Below are 21,829 nucleotides of genomic sequence, written 5' to 3' on the forward strand. Positions count from 1 at the left end.
AAATGCTGGAATCTTTAATCAAATAGTTGAAATAATTGTTATAAACATAAACATAATCTTAATGATAACTTGTCAAATCTCACTCTTTTAAAGTATTGATCTTTGAATATTATAATAATTTCAATCTCTTTTAAAAAAAAAAAAAACAAATTTAAACCAGATATAAAAGTGAAAAACATATACAAGTATAAGTTACATAACCTTGTTAGCTTGCAACTTTAATTTTCACTTTGGTTTTACCAAACAAAGAAATAAAGATGAGTAATTTGGGCGGCTTTTACTAACAAAGTTTCCTTTAAATTACAACACCAATACAACACGATTTATTCATCCTAAAGGGTTAAAGATAATGCATTTTTTACTTTAATTTACCGTCAATATCATTTTAAGTAAATGACAACTAGTTTATTTGGTTAAAGTAATGGAGGTGGTACCTAGGATTTGAGATCAAATTTCGTCTATATCATTGCCCTTTATTGTTCTCTCTACATCCAAAAATAAATATTATTGTATCTTTTCTAAAATAATTCAATTTTCGTACAACACAAAATGTTGCTTTTTCTCTTCTATTTTGGTAAAAGCTCATACATAAACCTTATTTATATATACAAACATTATTATCAGTAAGAGCTACGAAGGCATTACAAATTGATCAAATCTTATTTTTGTGGTCATTTATAACAGTGGCATTGGCAAATTGACCTCTTCATAAGTCAAAGCTTCCACTTCATGCCTCCCTAACTCAAACAATTCAGTAGATAAATAACGCTCTCGAAAGCTAGGAATAAGCACCTGCGAAGCATATAGGAGTATGAATATAATTGCCTGGTGTAGAATGCTGTTTTGAATATAAACCAGCATAGATGCTGATAAACAATACAGGAGACTGTGTTTTCAAATGTAGTATTTGAAGAATGACAGCCTCAACCTTGTATTTTTGGGTGTGTTTTGGGTCACTTGGACATACATACATAATACTGCTCAAGTATACATGTAAGTTTTACGTAATTAATAAATTCACGAATAATACAATAACCTCTGAAATACTGTTCAAGTAACCACTAAAATACTGACCAAGTAACCCATACAATACCATCGAGTGACCCCTATTATCCTAACAAAGCAACCCCTATCACACTTACGAAGTAACCCCTATAATGGCTGGCCACACAACATATAAGACTTTGTGATAAGTTTTACGTAATTTGTTAATTAACGAATTGTAATCCCCCATATTTTTTTAATTTAATCATAATTTATTTATATATATTTCTTACAATTATATTTATGGCAATTTCATTTAATAAATTATTTTATGAAAAGATTTAAGTAAACTAATGTGTTTTACCAATTTACAACAATTCTAACATTATAGCCCAAAACCCAAATATTACTCCTAATCTAATTAGGAAACCCAAAGCCCAAATAAAACCCTCAAAAACCCTCACTTTCCTTCTCCTTCTCACGTAAAAAAAAAAAAAAAAAAAAAAAAAAAAAAAAAAAAAAAAAGAAGAGCTTTCATACTCTTTTCTCCTCTTCCTACTGTTTTCACGAAACAAAGAGAAAAAAAAAAAACGAAACCGCCTGCTGGCTGCTGCCGTCCACCACTGCTGCCACCGCAGTTCGCCTCCTCCCTTCTCTTTCCCCTTATTTCTCTTCCTCTCATTCCTTGTTATTTTAATTAAAGCTTCAATTTTTATTGGTTTTCAATTATAAAATTATTGTTATTAGGCTTTGATATTATGTATAAATTACAAAAGATTATAAATTTATGGGTTTTGTATGTTTAAATTATTATGTTAATTTTCAGATTTGGTTATGTATGAATTTAGGGTATTAAAGTGTTGATTTTTCATGTTTTAAGGCTTAATAACGTACTAAACAAGTTACTTAATTATTCTATATTCAAAGTATGGTTATTTTGATTGTATATAAATTTCAGATTTATTAAAGTTTCGATTTTTATGGACTATTAGTGTAAATTTCATGTTTTTATGCTTCTAAACCTATAAAATAATTATTGTGGGTATTTTGTGATTGAAAAAGCTTTGAACTTTATATTCTAACCTTTAATAATAATTTTCAGATTTTATACCCTTTATTTTGAAGCCTCTAATTGCATTGAATTGATATATTCTTGGGTTTTTAACACACTAATTTGCTATATAATGACTATTTCAAATAATTATGCTTATGGGATTATTTTATATGCTTAAACCAAATTTTCAGATTTATTTAACCACTTTAAAGTTGCTGTAATTTGATATAAAACACTATATTTTCATGATTTTAACACATAAACTTGTAGTTGGGATGTTGTACTACTAGTTTTGGCTAATGGGAGTAATTTAAAGGCTTTATTTTAATGGTTTGAGAGGTTTTAAAATGCTTTAGTATTGCTGTAATTTTAATTGCTTTGGTATTGATTTATTTCTTATTATTTGGTTTAGGAGAGGACTTTGTAGAAGACGATTTCTAGTTTCTAAAGTGGTCAATCGAATTGTTTACTCAAGGTACGTACAAGTTACAAAACCTTGCTTTTAGGTGCATGTTTAAGGACGGATCGAGAACTTAGTATCATGTCTAGGGATGACTGGGTTAAATTGTTTGGTTATACATTGTGAATTTCATTTGACGTGCACTATTCCTTATTGCAATTATTGGTTATGTTCTAATTATGCAAGGTGCGCTTAGAGGCAAAGGTATGTGATTGGTGAAATGACTTAATTATTACTCATTCATGATTTAATGAAATAGGATGAGTAAAGGAATGGTTCATGTCTTATAAGACAAGGTTAAGAGTTTGGGGTGCCTTATGCACTCAAGGTGTTTATACACCGAGGTAGTAAAAGAATAAATAATAAATGTTGCTTGCAACTAATAAATCAAGAATTGAAATCGAAAAGTTGTTTTACTTGATTGAATTGATATTGGATTGATTGTATTGTTATGCATATGAGTCATCACCAAGTCTAAACCTGTAAATCACGTAAAGTGCAAGATGGATGAGCAATAAAACTCTGGATTGGTGCACTTCTGGAGTAATGACAATCAGGGGTTGGGGTACATGGGGTATTAGCCGTGTACTTTTCTCGAGGCCGTCTGATCTACGAGTCTCTTATTTCAAATACTTTTCAAAACTAGGAGTTAGGTGAGATCTCATACTAACTACGATCACGGAGTCGCGCCCGTGGTCGTTGGATATTTATTGATGTTTCCGAAAGGAGGCATGGGGTTTTTCTTTATTGATGTTCCAAATGGGACATGGGTTGGACAACCTTGTCTATTGCTAAATCCAATGAATAAATTGAAATGAGTTAGCTACTATTAACTAGTGAAGTCTTAATAAATTGAATAATCGAGTCGTGTGTTGAGTTTGTTATTTAATGATGCGTATGATTGATTATTAGTAGCATGTTAAGTATTTCCTTAATTTACTTTGCAGTTTGTATGTACTCAGCTTTGCTGATTGCGTGCTTTTGTGTGTGTCCTTCTTTGGTCATGGCCTTCGCCTTTCAATGACCCTGTGACGATCCAATTTTTACACTTGTAATATTGGGGAGCAGAATAACCGCAGGTTCTTACACATGCAACATTCATCAGGGTTGTGGGATCTTGAGTAGAGAGTTGGTTGCTTGTATTTTTTTTCCTTTGCAAGTTTGATTTTATTTTAACTCGATTTTATTTGACACTATTTCTTTTGGTTTAAGTTTGTTAAACACTGAACTTAATCACTTACTATCTCTTTTGGGTTTTGAATAAGGGCCTTAATGGTTCCAACTTGTAATACTTATTTTGATTTAAATACTTTGTTTTGAGGTTTATTTATAACTGTTTTGGTTTTCCGCTGCTAATTTCTGAAATAGTCTTAACGTTTAAACACGTGGCGGTAGCACACCAGTAATTCTCTTGAATTTGTTCAGGTTATATACAGGTTTCTCACAGGTTTTTAAGAGAGAATTATTGGGGTGTTACACGAATAAGTTTTACGAATTGAATGTTATAATTTATCCTATTTTTTAAAAGATAATGATGAAGAGTTTTATTCTTGATAAAACATGTGTTTTTAATAGATTTAAATCATTTAATTCCGATAAAATAAAGATAAGTACGGACATATGATCAAGCAGACTATGTTTCCTTCACAACTGAAAAACTTTTGAGATGCGGCTACACAATATTCACTTGTTCTTTCGTGACATCAAAATCGAAGCAGAGCAACACTAGTGTTCAGACAAGATGTTAAATAAGCAAAATCAGTACGATATGTAATGCGAATATATTTATAGTCAGCAATGATTGAGCAAGAAAGAGTTTGAATTATAATTCGTTGTTAGGAGAGAGAAATGAGATTTGATTTGTTTTGTTTTTTATTAGAGAGAGCGAATTTGAATGATGAGATAGCGAAGGATTTATTGTTATTTATAACCAAACTCCAACCACTAAAATAAATTTGTCCCGTTTAGATTAGCCTAAATCGTTTTCAACGACTAGCCTAAATGTAAATTAGATTTAAAGCAATAAATGACGTGGGCTAATTTGTAAGAAATTTTATTAGTGATATGATGACATATATGTCATGATTTTAAAAAACAAAAAACTAAAAAATATATAGAAAACCACAACGACGCTAAATAGAACCGCATTTAGGCCAAATGTTACCTTGTGCTTACAACTTATTTGGCCTTAGAAAGCTTTTTTTATGTGGTCTGACTAAGTATAGCATCATTGTAAGGTTAAACAATTTGCTTAGTTTCATAACGATTTTCCACCCTTTGAGTTACGTTCTTTATCTTATGATGTACAAACTACAAAGTATGATCTCGACATAATTTCTACCCTCTAGGCTAGTAGACTCCATTAAATTTGGAGTTATTATATGATTTAATTTAAAAATCCGAGCAAGGCTTGTGTATTACCGGTGAAGGCTTTTGCCAATATATCAATTAATCAATACTAATATAGATCTCATGCATGCACTAATAATCTAATATATTTTAAAAATAATTTAAACACTTTTATTATTAAACTTCACTAAAATCAATAGACACATAAGTATATGTCTCACCTTTTTTTTCCATTTAATATAAAAAATAGTGTTCTTGTTTATAATAGTTAATGAAATATAGTATTATATCTTATTTATTTATTAAATAAAAGAATAAGTATTATTCCGTAAAATTTGGAAATTATTTATGATATTCTCTTTTTATTAAATTCAACACTTGTTATTTAGTAATAATTAAATAAAAATAGAATTTAGAAAAAAAAATGGCAGGAAAACATTTTATCACAAAATAACATGTGTCATCCCATGTTCCTATCCCAGTAATGATACCACCATTAATAACGTGTGTCATCTGACTCTTTTAAAGTATTGATCTTTGAGTATTATAATAATTTCAATCTCTTTTTTTTTAAAAAAAAAAGTGGAAAACATATACAAGTATAAGTTACATAACCTTGTTAGCTTGCAATTTTAATTGGGGAGTACTAAATGCAGGACAATTTTACCTAAATGCAGAATAAGTTATTTTTTTTAAAATAATTATATTCCAATTTTGCCCTTGTTTTAATTTAATCCTTTACACTTTTTTAAATGATTAAAATTCAATCAATCATTCCAACTGTTTAATTTACAACCATATTCTAACGTATTCAATCTTGTATCCTATTTAATACGGAGTATTCAATACTAAACAAATTCCTAGACAATAATGAAATGCACTACGACATTTTTTTGAGGTATGAAAATTATGTGCTGTAATAGATGAACAATCAAACAACATAAAATTTCCATCTTATACGGCTAAGATTTTTGAAGGTCTCTAGCATCCCCTTATACAATTTCCGGGGGTCTCAAGTACCCCCCGGCTAGATTTCCGGGGGTCTCCAATACCCCCCGGCTAGAATTTTCGAGGGTCTCAGGTACCCCCCGGCTAAGATTTCCGGGGGTCTCTAGTACCCCCAAAAAACAAAGTCGGGGTACTTATAATGAAAAATTATAACAATTAAACAAACGAAAAAAAAACCTAAGACTGGATGGTTTATGAGCGGTGAACGACTTCTTCGTCTCTAGGGCTTATTAGATTGAAGAATTATAAGGGAAATGGTGGAATGAAATGAATTGCAAAAAAAAAAAAAAAAATAATAAAAATTGGTGGCTGAAATTGTGAATGAAATGAAATAATTGGCGAGTATAATGAATTGCAAAATAAAAAATCAATCAATCAATCAATCAATCAAAGCCTTAATCCCAAAAGTGGGGTCGGCTAACATGAACCAAATTTGATTATTCCGTGTAGTCATCAACATAAATCTTTCTCCTCCATCCCTTACGATCCAAAACTTCATCCTCACGTAAATCCATGCACTTCATATCCTTCCTCACTCCTTCCAACCAAGTCATCTTTGGTCTCCCTCTTCCTCGTTTAATCCCTCCATGGTCCCACTCTTCCACTCTTCGCACCGGTGCACCCTCGGGTCTCCGTCTTACATGTCCAAACCAACGCAGACGATTTTCCCTTAATTTATCTACAATGCCCGCCACACCTACTTTCTTGCGAATAACCTCATTTCTGATTCTATCTCTTAAAGTGTTTCCACACATCCACCTTAACATGCGCATTTCCGTAACCTCCATCTTTTTAATATGCTCTTTCTTAGAAGCCCAACATTCTGTACCATAGAGCAACACTGGTCTTATGGCAGTCCTGTAGAATTTTCCCTTCAACTTTAAGGGAATGCTGCGGTCGCATAACACTCCCGTGGCCGCTCTCCATTTAAGCCACCCTGACTTAATCCTGTGGGTCACGTCTTGATCAATGTCACCATTCTTCTGGATGATCGACCCTAGGTACTTAAAACATTCACTCATGGTCAAATCCTTTCCATCCAAACTCACCACTTCATTGCTTGTCCCCCTCTGAGTGCCAAGACGACATACCAAATATTCAGTCTTACTCCGACTTAGCTTAAACCCTCTAGATTCCAACCTTTGCCTCCATTGCTCCAACTTGACATTAACCCCATCCTTAGTCTCATCCACCAAAACGATATCATCTGCGAACAGCATACACCATGGAACCTCATCTTGAATTGGTCTAGTTAATTCATCTAGAACCGTTGCAAAAAGAAAAGGGCTTAATGCAGACCCTTGATGCAATCCGATTGTAATAGGGAAATCTTTTGTCAACCCTCCGCATGTCCTCACATTTGTTGACACATCCCGATACATATCCTTAACTAGGTCTACATACCTTCGTGGGATACCTTTCTTCAACATTGCCCACCAAAGTATCTCTCTTGGCACCTTGTCATATGCCTTCTCTAAATCAATAAAGACCATATGAAGATCTTTCTTCTTTACCCTATAAAACTCCATCATTTGTCTTATCAAATGGATTGCCTCCATAGTAGATCTCCCAGGCATAAAACCAAATTGGTTATCTGAAATGCTTGTGCATGCCCTCAACCTTTGTTCAATCACCCTTTCCCACAACTTCATAGTATGGCTCATAAGCTTAATTCCTCGATAGTTAGAACAATCTTGAGCGTCTCCTTTGTTTTTATAAACCGGGACCAAGGTGCTCTTCCTCCAATCTTGTGGGATCCTTGTAGCCGTCCATATCTTGTTGAAAAGGTTTGTTAACCAATCAATACCAATCTTACTCAAACACCTCCACACCTCTATCGGTACCCCATCAGGGCCAACCGCCTTCTTAGGTTTCATCTTCCTCAGTGCAATCTCCACCTCTACTCTCCTAATCCTTCGCACATACTCCATGTTGATTTCTTCATCACTCATAGAGGTATCTCCTATCACAACTCCATTACTTCCATTAAATAATTCATCGAAGTACCCCTTCCACCTGTCCTTGATGCCCTCCTCTTGCACTAGGACCATTTGGTTCTTATCTTTGACACACTTCACCATGCCAATATCCTTCCTTGCCTCTTGTCTTCTCTTTGCCATCTTATAAATGATCCTTTCTCCCTCCTTGGAATCAAGCTTTTCATAAACCTCCTGATATGCCTTTTCTTTTGCTTGGCGAACAGCTGCCTTTGCCTTACTCTTAGCCTCCTTATACGCTGCAAAGGTTAATTGCAAAATAAAAAATGTAAAAACAAAAAACCTGGTGAAATGGCAAATCAGTTTTTTATTTTGGAAAAGGGTATTTTAGTCATTTTATTATTTTCATATTACTAATTAATTTCTGCATTTAGGTTATTTTGTACTGCATTTAGTACTTGCGTTTTAATTTTCACTTTGGTTTTACCAAACAGAGAAATAAGACGAGTAAGTTGAGTGGCTTTCACTAACAAAGCTTCCTTTACATTATGGCATCAATACATCACGATTTATTCATCCTAGAGGGCTAGAGATAATGCATTTTGAACTTTGATTTATCATCAATATCAATTTAAGTAGATTTCAACTAGTTTATTTGGTTAAAGTAATGGAGGTGGTATCTAGGATTTGAGATCAAATTTCGTTTACATCATTGCACTTTATTGTTCTCTCTGCACCCAAAAAAACAAAATATTTTTCAGAAAAATTCAATTGTCGTATAATTTTACACAAAATGTTGCTTCTCTTCTATTTTGGTAAAAGCTCATACACAATATCTTATTGATTTATACAAAAATATGGGCTGCAAAGACATTACAAATTGATCAAATCTTATTTTTGGCAGTCATTTATAACAGTGACATTGGTAAATCGACCTATTCATAAGTCAAAGCTTCCACTTCATGCCTCTCTGACTCAAACAATTCGGTAGATAAATAACGCTCTCCAAAGCTAGGAATAAGCACCTGCAAAGCATATAGGAGTGAATATAATTGCTGTTTTGGATAGAAACCAGTACAGATGCTGATAAACAATACAGGAAATTGTGTTTTCAGAGGTAGCAAATGAGGTTCAATGGTGGAATTAGCGGGGGGCTGGGTGGGCCATGGCCACCCCCTTGGCCTAAAAAATTGTTTAATGCTAAAGCTTAAATATGTTTATAAAAAAATAAAAAAAAAAAAAGCTAAAAAAACCCATGTATGTAACATATTTGTTGGCTATCATAAGAAAAAGGAAAGAATCTTTTATTAACCCACTTTTTGTGTACAGTACTTCATTTCCTAAAAGAATCTTTTACTAATTTTATTTTTATTTTTTGTTTTTTTGAGAAATACTAGTACTAAATATCAAAAACTGAAAAGTACTTCTATAATCTATACATATAGCCTATAGGGTTAGGTACTATGTAATAACGAAAAAAAAAAAAAAAACAATGTGAACCATTAATTTTTACAATTGTTAATTGTGAAAACTAATCTTTGAAATAAGGTGGAAGATGACTTTCTTTCCGATTTCTTGCTAGTGTATATCGAGAAGAAGATTGCTGGAAAATTGAAATAAAGTCAATAATAGATGACTTATATTCTATAAAACTTAGGAGAGCCCATGTTAAGTGATTTTTTTTTTTTTTTGGCACATTAAATTTGTACGGACCTTTTTATTTTAATGGTTTATGTTGATTTTTTTAACCAAATTATGTATGCATTTATGACTTGTCGAGTTATTTTTATTTATTTTATTGATTAGGCCACCCCTTTACAAAAATCCTGGTTACGCCCCTGATGAGGTTAGTTTCCCCAAATGAACAAGATCAAAATTAGTTAATTTCCCCAAATGAACAAGATCAAGATTAGTTTTAAATTTGTCATGCCAACTAGAAGGTTTCCTACTTACAACAATCAATTTTCCAGCATATTCAGCCTGTTTGGCTAATTTAATAGCAGCAGCAACAGCAGCTCCTGACGATATTCCAACCTGCAGGTTTACCAAGTTCACATATGAATGATATGATGCATGAAAACACATCACAGTTATCACTGAGATGGATATAATAGAAAGAATATAATTGAAGTGATCTTACCAGCAAACCTTCTTTTAATGCAAGAAGCTTTGCAGTTTCAATGGCTTCATCACTAGTCACCTAAAACATCAAATTAAGATGTTACACAAGCTATCTACTCGTCTCAATTTGGGTTGTTTAACTAAGCATCAGAACTGGAAATTTGAGTTGGATCTAAGTGATGACTACGACAAAAAATAGACATTATTTGACATAGACCCTAACACTCCAGTTTCTACAGAAGCAGAGCTGTCTGTTGTACTTGTACTACATAAAGTATAGTAGTCTCAATAACTCCCATTCCAAAATAACAAGTATCTTTTCACGGGCGTTCATTCAATCAAATCTTTTTATGGCTACTTAAATTAGTGTCTTTGGATATAGTTGTCAATAGTATCACCAACTAAGCACCATTGAGACCAAAAGCAAGCAATTAAGCTGCCTTTATATGAGAGCTCAAAGAATACAAACTATGCACCGCGTTTCTTTAAGAGCAAGAGCAAGAACACTAACAGTTTCTAAAAGTTACTCCATGTCATCAAAAGAAATATGTTAAAAATATGTTTGTTAAGGAGTACTTCTCATCTCACATTCTTTAGAATAACCAAATTAAGGGAGAATTTCTCTTATGACAAGGCAATGAATTTCTTTTTTGTTCTACAAAATGAGAATGATAATAGAACAAAGTTAAGGCTGAATTCAATCCAGATACGTTCTGTTTAGCATCTCCCACACAATAACGCAGGCGTTCTAAATGTTTAATCTGAGTTTAAAAAAGGCAAATTGGTTCAAGATTTAAATTCAGACTTATAATGGAGAGCAAGCTTCTGAGCCTTACCTTTAAAACTTCCTCAATTATGTCAAAGTCTAATAATGGAGGGATGACACCAGCTCCAATTCCTTGGATTCTGTGCTTGCCTGTTGCATGAGAAGCATCAGGGCTACTTAATAAAATAGTAAATTTCACAAGATGATTCACAGCTCCTCGAAATTAATTAAAAATACAAACCCAAAATCAAAATATTATAAACAACTTCAATTGAGGCCTGTGTTTAAGTAATGGCTGGGGAAGTTGTAGCAAATGCAGTAAAATTGACAGGAGGTTGATTTACAAATCTTAGCTAGCAGATACTACACTTTCATCAGGTAGACCGTAGATGCATACCACAATTCCACAAACATTTAAGGACGACCAAAATCTTAGCTGTGAAGTACACAGTACTGTGCACATATTACAGACTCACCAGGCTTTTCTCCATTTAAGACTGCACTTTCAGTTGGCTCTACACCATAGACCTGAGAGGGAATGTGAACCACCAAAGTTAAAGAGATGAAATTACTACCTCAATTTCACATTTTCTTTCTGAAAATATAGAGTAGAGGATAAAGAATGAATTTTACGTATTTGAAATAAATTGCCTCCAAAATCAGAAATTCGGGATTGGGGAATCCCACATTCCATAAGCACAATAAATCCTTATTCACAGCTACAAAGGAATGTTCTACTTTCCAGGCACTACTGCAGAAGACTAACTAACAAGGAAATGTATGTTAATTCTCATGTTCTGCAACCTAACAAACATACTTTTTGTCAGGTTAAGAAGAAAACATTACTCATCTTTTCTTTCCATATAACGGTTTTTTTTCTAATGTGAATTGAAGCAAGTTTTTTACTCAAATCAATGCAAGTAAGAAGAAGAAACCTGCAGCACAATTTGAAGAGGCTTACAAGAAAGCAAGGTGGATATTTGTATGAAGTTAACCACAGAATTGCACTTTAGTAGCAGCAGTCTTGAGATTATAACAAGGTTCAAAAATGAATGACAACAATTTCAGGAAGATCCAATGTCAAGTCGGTGTTAGGATTGAATGCATTTAGGAGATTCAGCTCTTAATAATTGCACTTTTTATATTTCCCTTTGTGGTTATTTTCAACCGAAGAAGTTTAGTCTGTGCCAACAGAAGTCTATCCTACGGCTTGGGTCCAACAGCTCTCAGGGAATGCAATAGTCAAAACAATACTCAGCTGTCTAACTAGCAAGAGTAGAAACCCATCCCTTCTCCGATCCCCACAGGCCATCCACAAAAATAAAAGCAGGAAAAAAAGTGGGGTTGATAGTTGACTGGACGATGGACTAGAATGAAAAACCAAACCTTAATAGCAGGATTTTGCTCTTTAAGAAATTTTCCTGTCCCAGCAACGGTACCACCAGTACCAATGCCAGAGACAAAGGCGTCAATTTTCCCTTCCGTGGCTCTCCAGATCTCTGGCCCGGTGGTTTCATAATGAGTCTGGAAGCACAAAATCCACATGAGGAAAAAGTAGTTAAAAAAACATTTGAACTATCAACTATGGAGAGTGCAGTATGTGCACTGGTTTCTTAGAACAAAGATCAGCATACCTTTGGATTCCCAGGGTTTTCAAATTGATTAATGTAATAACCACCTGGTGTTTTGTCCAATATTTCTTTGGCTTTGACTATAAAGTCAGGAAAGCTCTTTGTTGGACCCATGATATGCAACTCCGCTCCCAAAGCTCGAAGAATTATTCTTCTCTCAAGACTCACATACGAAGGCATTACAATGATTAGCCTGTAGCCCTTAGCAGCAGCAATAAACGCCAATCCAATGCCAGTATTACCACTTGTCATTTCTATGAGAACGGTCTTTAGACATCCAGAAAAAAAGTCTGTACTTAGCAACAACATTTTGTCATTTGAACTAAATCCTACAACATTCACTTTTCTAGACTGAGTACTCTCAAAAAAAAGTAGTGGAGAAAGAAGTAAAAATGAACAACAACAACAAGAACCAAAAGAAAAAAAATGGTATACAAAGACACACCTTCTCCGGAGAAATCAAGCCTTTTTCTTCAGCATCCTTAATCATAGTAACTGCAATCCTGGAATTGAAACAAGTAAATATGAATGTTTGGACGAAAAATAGGTGAATTTGCAGTTGAGTTTGTACAAACTCATGGGGTAAATGACCTGTCTTTAACACTGGAGTACGGTTCCATCATCTCAAGCTTAGCTGCAATGCGTGCAACGCAACCATCTACAACATGATTAAGATAAACCATAGGTGTGTTTCCCACCAACTGCAAGTTAAGAAAGTAGATGCATCAGAAACACTCATAAGTTACACAACTGTCCTGTAATTTCAATCTATAAATCCGGGCACAAAATTGGCTAGCTCATTGAAATAATTTAGATATGAGTATCCATCAAATGTACAATGACACAGTCGAACAACAATAATCAGAAAGACTTACTTCAGTCACATCTTTCGCAATGCTGCACTCCCCTTCCATATGTTCAAACACAACTGCAAAAATCTAAATTGTAAACAGATTTACAATACACCTTAACATACATATCTAACAGAACAAACATCATGTACTACTACTACTAAAGATTGGATTCCGCCTCTAAACTACTTTAGCCGACTACAGTATACTCAGATATGGCATTCATAGTTTTCAAGAAATTAAACTTATACTAGCAATTTTATTTGCAACCCACCTTACATAAATAATTGAATTTACTTGCTGTTAGACTTTCATTTATCATTAAAATGCCACTTAATAGTACAAATTTTGAGAAAATTAAACCATTTGTATCAGAATATACAGAAATAATTGAACTCTTTATCATTAGACTTTTACTAAAATGCCACTCATAGTACAAATTTGAGAATTTGTACTAGCAAGTTCATTTGCATCAAGAGTAATTAAACTCCTTGTCATTAATATACTATTCTATCATTTAGAGAACTGTGAACAACAAAACATCTTTTAGTCATTGAGTCATATATAAGACTCGTAACCTTAACTACGAGGGGTTAGGACAATGCGACAATTATTACTAATTTTTCTCGACCTCTAACCATAACCAAAAAGGTAAAAGGATAAGAAAAGTTACCAGTTTTGCAGTAGAATTAGTAAGGTGTTTTGTGAAAATTTGAGATTATAAGAGAGTTTGAGTAATCAGTATGACTTCAGATTTAAGCTATTTGATCTTGAATGTTAGAGGTCAAATAAGGTAGCCGGTAGTCTAAACTAAAACACTGAATTTTAAGGATGGAATAATAAAATAACTATTTTTGGAGTAAGCATTATCTCTACACGACTGTTTGGTTTTATTAAGGTTTTTTAATTTAAATCCATGTGATATGGTTAGCGATAAGCATAAGTTAAGTTAGTATATGTCTGTCATGTAGTGAAATTTTTTTAAAATTACGTGTAAGCAAAATATGAATACGACTAATTTTGATATATGAAATTTTGTCAAAAACCACCCACATAAAACACATTTTTGTGAAAAACCACCCGCAATAAAAAAAATGTTGTAAAAAATCACCCAAATTAAAAAAATTGTTGTAAAAAGTCACCCACTGCCAGAAACAAATTGTTGACCATATTTGTTGGCATTGACCACCCGCCCCGTCACCTTAAAAACCCCTATAATTCACCAGAAAACGTCTGGCCGCCCTTCCCTCCTCCCTTTCCCCGTCAAAAATCCCTAAAGTTCACTTGAAAACAATGAAAAACCCCATACCACCACTGGAAAATGTGGTTTTGGAGTATTTTTTGAGGTGGAGGGGGAGGGTATTTAAGGGGGAGTGAATGTTAGGGGTTTTCGAGGGGGAGGGGGAGGGGCGGCCAAACTTTTTCGGTGAACTCTAGGGGTTTTCTAGGGGTGGGGAGTGTGGTCAACGGTGGGGGAGGACGGTCAACGACCTGTTTTCGGCAGTGGGTGGCTTTTTACAACATTTTTTTTTAGTTTGGTGGTGTTTTACAACATTTTTTTATTGTGGGTGGTTTTTCACAAAAAAAAATGTTTTTAATGGATGGTTATTGACAAAATTTCCTTTGATATATTATACGCTAAAATTCAGGGTATGTCATCATGTATTAAAATTTTTTTAAGGTACTAAATGTTTTAAATTTTATTCATGTATTTCAATCTACTGTGTGTATTATGTAGTATGTATACGACTAATTTTGATGTATTATACACTGAAGTTCAAAATATGATCCATGTAAGTACTACTTTTCAAACCAAGCAAAGCTTGGTGGAGTTGGTGGGGAACCCACCTTGTGACTTTGAGGTCATGAGTTCGAGCCCCACCAACTACAAGATGCCGGCTCAGTATTAATCAATAATAATTTATTTTGCCTGCAAGTTTTCGTAAACTAATCTTCCATGTCTTAGAAAGGTTGATCTAAACCAACCTATTAATTCCTCACCTACTTCACGAAGAATTTGTACACAATTAGGGATTTGATTTTGTGAGTGAATTTCAATATATTAACAATGGGCACCTCTCAAACGCCTTTTACGCTACCCACTTGACAAAGGCATAAACATATACAATAATACAAAGATTCACCTCCTATACTACATTGTTAAATATATTGTACTACGTATGTATTACAGTAGTATTTAGGGCCTGTTCAGTTCCAATCAGTTCAGTTCAGTTCAGCTCTTAATTTCTCTCTCACATAAAATATTCATTTCAGCTCAATTCAGTTCAGTTCAGTTCCAATCAGTTCAGTTCAGCTCCAATCAGTTCAGTTCAGCTCAGTTCAGTAAATATGAACAGGCCCTTAGTCAAACGAGATAATTTCTCTAAAATTATCTACCTAGTTTGTTGCTTCTGTTATACGTATTTGGTGTAATTAATTTCCTAGTCTCTTGTACTACGTATATATTTACTGTCAAAGTGTCAATAGCAATGAGAAAGCCAAGGAAAATATTCCCCAAATCTTTGACTAAATACCAATATATACGAAGTATGGGGCATGTAGTCTTTCTTGGCCCCAATTACTTGGTGCTCTAAGAAACAAAAGTCCCTAGCTCTATCATCCACCGAAGCAGAGTATAGGCGTATAGCCGTTGCTCACACCACTGCAGAATTAATGTGGGAACAAAATCTACTCATTGAAATGATAATTAAAATTTCAAACAGTCTGGTCATCTATTGTGACAACCTAAGTGCAAACCCGATATTCCGTTCTAAAATGAAACATCTTACACTAGCATTTTACTTCATCCGTGAACAAGTCCAAAAGGGTACTTTCCGTGTCACTCATGTTTCAACCGATGATCAACTAGCGGACTTCCTTACAAAACCAATCTCCAGACCAAGGTTGGACACATTACTCATCAAGATTGGACTTTCTGATCCGACGTCTGTCTTGCGGAGGCATGTAGATAATAATATCACATCATGATATTATTCTTGATATGCAAATCACGGGCTAGCTAATATCACTCAATTTGCTTGATTGAGATTATACTATCTTTTATATATGTAAAGTATTTGTTATCTTTGACTTTGCGATTGATTTTCTTAATGTATAGCTTACGTGATTAGTGCCTTAGGCATGTAATTATTCTTTATGAAATACAATTCACCTACTCTTACACTACACAACTAACATTAAACAAATCACCAACTGCTTAAAGAGATTGTTAGGCATACTAATCACCAAAGAATTACAATTGTAGTTTTAGTATAATAGGCTTAAGGAATGGAAAGTAATAGAAAGTCCCACATGGGAAAATGAAAAGAGGGGGAGGAAAAGGAGGAGTGTATAAAAGAAAAGGAAAAAAGGACGAAAAAACTTACATACCTGGACGGGGCTAATGGGTGATCAAGAAGGCCCATGGCCTAGGCTGGTGACTTCCATTGCACATCATTGGGGAGGTGCACCTGCCTAACATCTCCCTTGATGGGAGACTGTACGTCGTAATTTGTGGTAGAGAGGGCCTGCGCTCGTCGCGGCCCTTGCCTAATTCATTCCATCCAAATCTTATTATGCTGCTACTTGTCTCTTTTTTAATTTTTTTCCATTATATGTTTATATCTTTAATATTTTTTTTATGTTTATATAAATCATCAAGACATCAATAACTATATACTAAAAAACACAATACTAGCCATGACACGTGTCATCTCCTGATGTGTCCATAGTATATTTTTTAAAAAATAAAATAAAATATATTTAAAGATTCAAATAATATGACAAAGATATGAATATATATTCCCATCATCAATTATCTCACAGAATTAAGGAAACAATAATAATCACCAAGAAAATATTTACTAAATATACCATGATTATCCTAACATATATACAGTGATATATAATTATGCAATTTTTCCCATAAAAAAAATCTTTGATTTAACAAAAGGAAAATTCAATTTTAAATATGCAGACTTAAGAAGGATACCCTTCAATAAAAGACATAACAAAGATTAAAAAAAAAAAAATAATCTATCTATCTATTACATATTACTAAAGGCGAACCTAAAATGACACTTGGCAGCATTGTATTGAGTATTTTCCCTCCAAAAGTTTTTAGTTCAATAAAAAAAATTCTTACCATAATGAAGGATCATTGTATCTAAATAATGAGATTTGCTATACATAAAATCTAAACTAAACTTTCTAAAATATTAAATTGTTGATTATAACTGTTGTATGTAATTATTTTTATTCATATACTCACTTTCTAATAATTGGGGTCAAGTCCTTATTTTTATGTTGTTTTATAATTTTGTTGTATTGTAATTACTCCGTATTAAACAATTGTGCATCTATTACATGGGATTAATGTTATATTTCACTATATAATTTAGCAAAATCCGTGCATTGCACGGGAATTAGACTAGTATTATTAAAACTCGAGGCGAGGGGATAACATGCTAACGACATGTCATCCATATGCCACATGTGCACTACATGTCATCCAATGTGTCATCCCTCTTCTCTCACCATAAGTAATGTCTAGCCTCTTAATAAAAGCTCTTCATTTTATTTTTTTTATGCAACTTTAATGTTATATAATAGAGTTTAATATAATTGAAAAACTTTTCATATTAACCTCTTAATTATTATATTTTCATTTAGCTATTAATATTGTTCATAACTCTTCTAAATTAATTTGAAAAAACTTATGATGATCCGGGGTATCACCCGGGTCAATAACTAGTTTTATCCTATTCATCATAGTTAAATTTAAATATATCTGATTAGATGGTTTTGGATATACACACTACTCTACCTCCGCCAACAACAAAATAATAATAATGTCCAATAAATTTCAATAAGTTGTCCATCAAAGTAAAAAAAATCAATAAGTTCAACTTAGTTTTAATAAACTTAAATGAGTACAAAGTACAATAAGGTGTAATAAGTTCAGGTCCAATTAGATAAAGAGAACACACCATAAATGTATTTAAAACGAAGGAAGTACATGCTTATGTACGTCTTTTCTAAGCAAGAAGCCAAGAAGTTATGTGAGTAATGTCAAAGTTAAATTATGTCAAACGATAAGGAAATGAGACAATATGTTATTGCAAGAAAGTAAAGTAATGAAAGTATGAAACCATTTCAACATGACTTGCAGTGGAACAAGTGTCTCGATTTAGCTCTTATTAGAGATTATTAGATTGGATTCATTAAATAAAAAATACACAGTGTTCTGTTATGATGAGGTGAAGCTATAACCGACAAATCTGTTAAAACTAAAAAATTTTATTCACGTTTTATTCTTTTTAATCACCTTTACTCGCCAATTGTATACCACTTGGATTTCACTCACGTCAACTACTATGTATCTCCCAGATTTATTCCCATACTCCCCGATCTACTGAGAGTTATTTTGAGGAGAGTTATGACTTTGAGGACAATCATAGAGTAGTTAAATTAGTCCACATGCTCGATATTAAACCGATCTATTTTTTATTCTAATCCTAACTAAATGCAATTATTATCATTACCTACATTAGTTTTCTTGTGGTTAGAAAGCAAGTATTTGTGATTAAAATTGACTGAGAGAGCGAAACTCTTTTTATATTCCTACCGAATACTCATACCCTAAAACAACTTATCATTTAGTCCATTGTAAATCGTTTTGATTATAATTAAGATGTAGAGCCAAAGAGCAAGAAACCAATTGCTCAAGTTTTGAATATATTGAACAAAAGTACAACAAAGTCCCAATATTTCAGATTTTCAGATACAAACCTTAAAAACCAAAGAATGAAACCCACGCTACCTGCTAAACCTTCCTTACCACACGAGTTTACAAAAACACCCCTTTGTAAACACAACCTATTTATTAAGGACTTAAGGTTATAAGCTAAATTTTATTTCTCAAAAAAAATTGTCGTAGTACTGACATATAGGGAACATAAGATTGAGGAAACGACTTATCACGATGGGCTAATATTAGAGATTTTGGACATCCTTAATTACAATTTATGAAGGGTGACTTGACGAATGAAGCTAGGTAAGTCATTTCTCATGCCTAATGCCTTTTTTTTTTTTTTTATTTAGTTTGTAAGGAGTGCTAACACAAAGTCTCACTTAGTGTATTTCCAATTTTCCACTTATGTATGAACATTCAACCATATATATATCGAATAAGTAGTTCACGTAATATTTCAACTTCTCATTTTATCTTGCATTGGTCCAATTTTGATTAATAATCACTTTATAAAGAACAATATATTGCAATACAGCAATAGATCTGAGGTAATAAGGTCTCTTTGAAGGCTTAGAAGTTAGGATAAATAAAATATCCACTGAAAATTGATAGCAGTAATAGGACAACTTTCCATTCAAAAAAAAGTAATAGGACAACTTTGAGTAGTTGTATGACAACTTTGTATCCCACATCGGTGAGATAGAAAAGAAAGCTAGAAAGAGTTAGTATAAATAAAGATGGATAGAAAGCGTCTAAATTACTTACCTGGACGGGGTCTATGGGCGATCAAGAAGGCCCATGGCCTAGGTTGGTGGCCTCCATTGCACATACCGGAGGGGTGCCTGCCTAACGTCTCCCCAAGTGGGAGAGCGTACGTCATAATTTGTGGTAGCGGGGGCCTGCGTTCGCGCGGCCCCTGTCTGGTTCTAATATTAAAATTTCTAGCCATAAGTTTATCAGCCAATGATAATTTTCAATTCTGGAATAGTCTAGTGGTTTGTCTTTCGAGTTCGGTTCTCGTGGTTCAGTTCTGTGTTTGGTGGACTGGTGGGTGGTTTTTGAGTTTTGGGTTATACTTTCTCTGTTTCTTTGTAATAATTGACACGTTTTTTTGGTCACGGTTGCTAAGTGTAATTTAATCATTAATATCTTTCATTATCGATAAACAAAAATTATGAAAAGTTGATATTTTGAAAGTATAATATGACGAATCTAACAAGATCCTACATAACTATTTTTTTATTACGTATAAAGATAAAACATGATCAAAGGGAGGTGTGTGAATAGTGCTAAAGTCAAAACGTGTCAACTAAATAAAAACGAAGGTAGTATTTGGTTGCATTTGTTTTTTTTATTTTTTAGATTGGATACTTAAGTATATATCATTATTTAGTTTGTTAAATAAAACAAAATATTTAATTCCTCATCAACCAACTAAACTAAACCTCCATTTACAGCTGGAAGCGTTGAAGGCACACTTCATAGTCCATATGCTCTTCTTTTTTCATTCTTACATCAAGAAAATTATCTTCCTTCCTCGCAAACATATAAATTTTTCAAGTGCTATGAACAGTATTTTTTTTTGGGATGTCACTAAGCTTGTCTTTCTTGAGCTGGGACATTGTAATTAGCTAAAAAACTGGAGTACTTCTCTTGTAAATAATCTTACTATGCTTTTGCTTTCTGCTTTCTACTTTATTTTTTTTTATTTTTTTTGTTTATGTTTTTTGGAGTGTATCAGCCAATCATATCTAAGTTTCAAATGAGAAGAAATTTCAGAAAGGGATGTAATTCTTTGTAAGATCAAAGTATATAAATGCGAGTAAATACAATTTACAAGTTGCTCCCGTATGGAGAGATCTTATATCTAGCAACTTATTGTGCGCTTATAGATTACCTTATCATGTCGCAACGTATTATTGATTTATATGGACAAGATCGTCGATGTGTAATTGATAGAGATCCGGTTGATCCAAAGTACCATTCAATTCCAGTCAATACTTCCAACTTTTGGGAGACTTTATACACGAATTGCCTTGTGCAATATTTTTTTTGGCCGGTGTAAAAAGAGTCGCAAGGGTAGTAATGCATACATAAGAGATTCGATTCCAGGTCTTGGGTACCACCCAAGGACATTAACGAATTTTAATTGTTAAACCTACTTTTATACTATTGTTAATATCGCGATACAATCATCACACATAAAAAGTCATAATTCTCTAATTTGTATTCAACTTAATAAAGGATTATACTATTACTGTGTATTCTCACAATGTCTAATTTGTATTCAACTTGATAAAAAGGATTATTCCCTGAAAAAAAAAATTCAATCTGTTTCATGACTTTCATCATAATCAAAATATAAAAACTTGCAGATTATTAAATATCCAAACTGCACATAACGTTATACTGAGTATTTTTGGAGTTGTCCCACATCGACGGAGCATAAAACCGGATTGATTAAGAAGAATATAAATTATCGGCATATGACTGCCTTAAAACATACTTACCTGGACGGGGTCAATGGGCGATCAAGAAGGCCCATGGCCTAGGGAGGTGACTTCCATTGCACTTGGGAAGGGCGCCTGCCTAACATCTCCCCAAGAGGGAGAGTGTACGTCATAATTTGTGATAGTGGGGCTTGCGTTCGCGCAGCCCCTACCTAAATCTTATTCTGAAATTTTTTGTTAACTGATGAATTAGAAAAAATTCCTTTCTATCTAACTTTTTAGTTTTTTATGCAAAAATTATGAAAAGGGATATTATGAAAGTATGTAACAAATATTTTTCATTACAGGTGGATGAATAGTGCTAAAGTCAAAACGTGTCTACGGAGGAAGTATATTTTATTGATCAAAATTTGGATTTCATGTCCAATTAATTAAATTACCTCTTATTTAAAGGCGACTCCTATAT

General features: G+C 33.3%; 1 protein-coding gene and 3 non-coding genes across 5 annotated transcripts; 3 read left to right on the plus strand and 1 right to left on the minus strand.

Moving 5' to 3' along the window:
- Positions 1-8,536: 8,536 nt before the first annotated feature.
- LOC145606112 (cysteine synthase-like) lies at positions 8,537-13,915 on the minus strand. 2 transcript variants are annotated; one of them, XM_081662167.1, is made up of 11 exons: positions 13,835-13,915; positions 13,186-13,238; positions 12,902-13,011; positions 12,756-12,813; positions 12,314-12,577; positions 12,066-12,203; positions 11,156-11,207; positions 10,750-10,829; positions 9,933-9,992; positions 9,746-9,826; positions 8,537-8,817 (listed from the first exon to the last, which is right to left on the minus strand). In XM_081662167.1, the coding sequence occupies exons 2-11, from the start codon at positions 13,222-13,224 to the stop codon at positions 8,728-8,730; spliced, it is 972 nt and encodes a 323-aa protein (XP_081518293.1). In that variant the 5' UTR covers positions 13,225-13,238; positions 13,835-13,915; the 3' UTR covers positions 8,537-8,727. The 2 variants fall into 2 exon arrangements, with proteins under 2 accessions (XP_081518293.1, XP_081518294.1); XM_081662168.1 differs by lacking the exons at positions 9,746-9,826; positions 9,933-9,992.
- A 2,628-nt stretch (positions 13,916-16,543) lies between these two features.
- On the plus strand, positions 16,544-16,709 carry LOC145606362 (U1 spliceosomal RNA). The gene has a single exon (XR_014105261.1). It is a non-coding gene; the product is annotated as a U1 spliceosomal RNA (small nuclear RNA).
- A 2,961-nt stretch (positions 16,710-19,670) lies between these two features.
- Positions 19,671-19,833, plus strand: LOC145606351 (U1 spliceosomal RNA). The gene has a single exon (XR_014105251.1). It is a non-coding gene; the product is annotated as a U1 spliceosomal RNA (small nuclear RNA).
- A 1,582-nt stretch (positions 19,834-21,415) lies between these two features.
- LOC145606521 (U1 spliceosomal RNA) lies at positions 21,416-21,575 on the plus strand. The gene has a single exon (XR_014105381.1). It is a non-coding gene; the product is annotated as a U1 spliceosomal RNA (small nuclear RNA).
- Positions 21,576-21,829: the final 254 nt, after the last annotated feature.

Source organism: Chenopodium album, chromosome 22, assembly GCF_948465745.1.
Source record: "Chenopodium album chromosome 22, dcCheAlbu1.1, whole genome shotgun sequence".
Taxonomy (NCBI): Eukaryota; Viridiplantae; Streptophyta; class Magnoliopsida; order Caryophyllales; family Amaranthaceae; genus Chenopodium; species Chenopodium album.

Coding starts and splice junctions, on each gene's coding strand:
- LOC145606112 (XM_081662167.1), bottom strand. CDS start 13,224: ATGGAAGGGGAGTGCAGCATTGCGAAAGATGTGACTGAA. Junction 13,012..13,185: donor TTGCGAAAGATGTGACTGAA/GTAAGTCTTTCT, acceptor CTTAACTTGCAG/TTGGTGGGAAACACACCTAT. Junction 11,208..12,065: donor AGCAAAATCCTGCTATTAAG/GTTTGGTTTTTC, acceptor ATTCCCTCTCAG/GTCTATGGTGTAGAGCCAAC.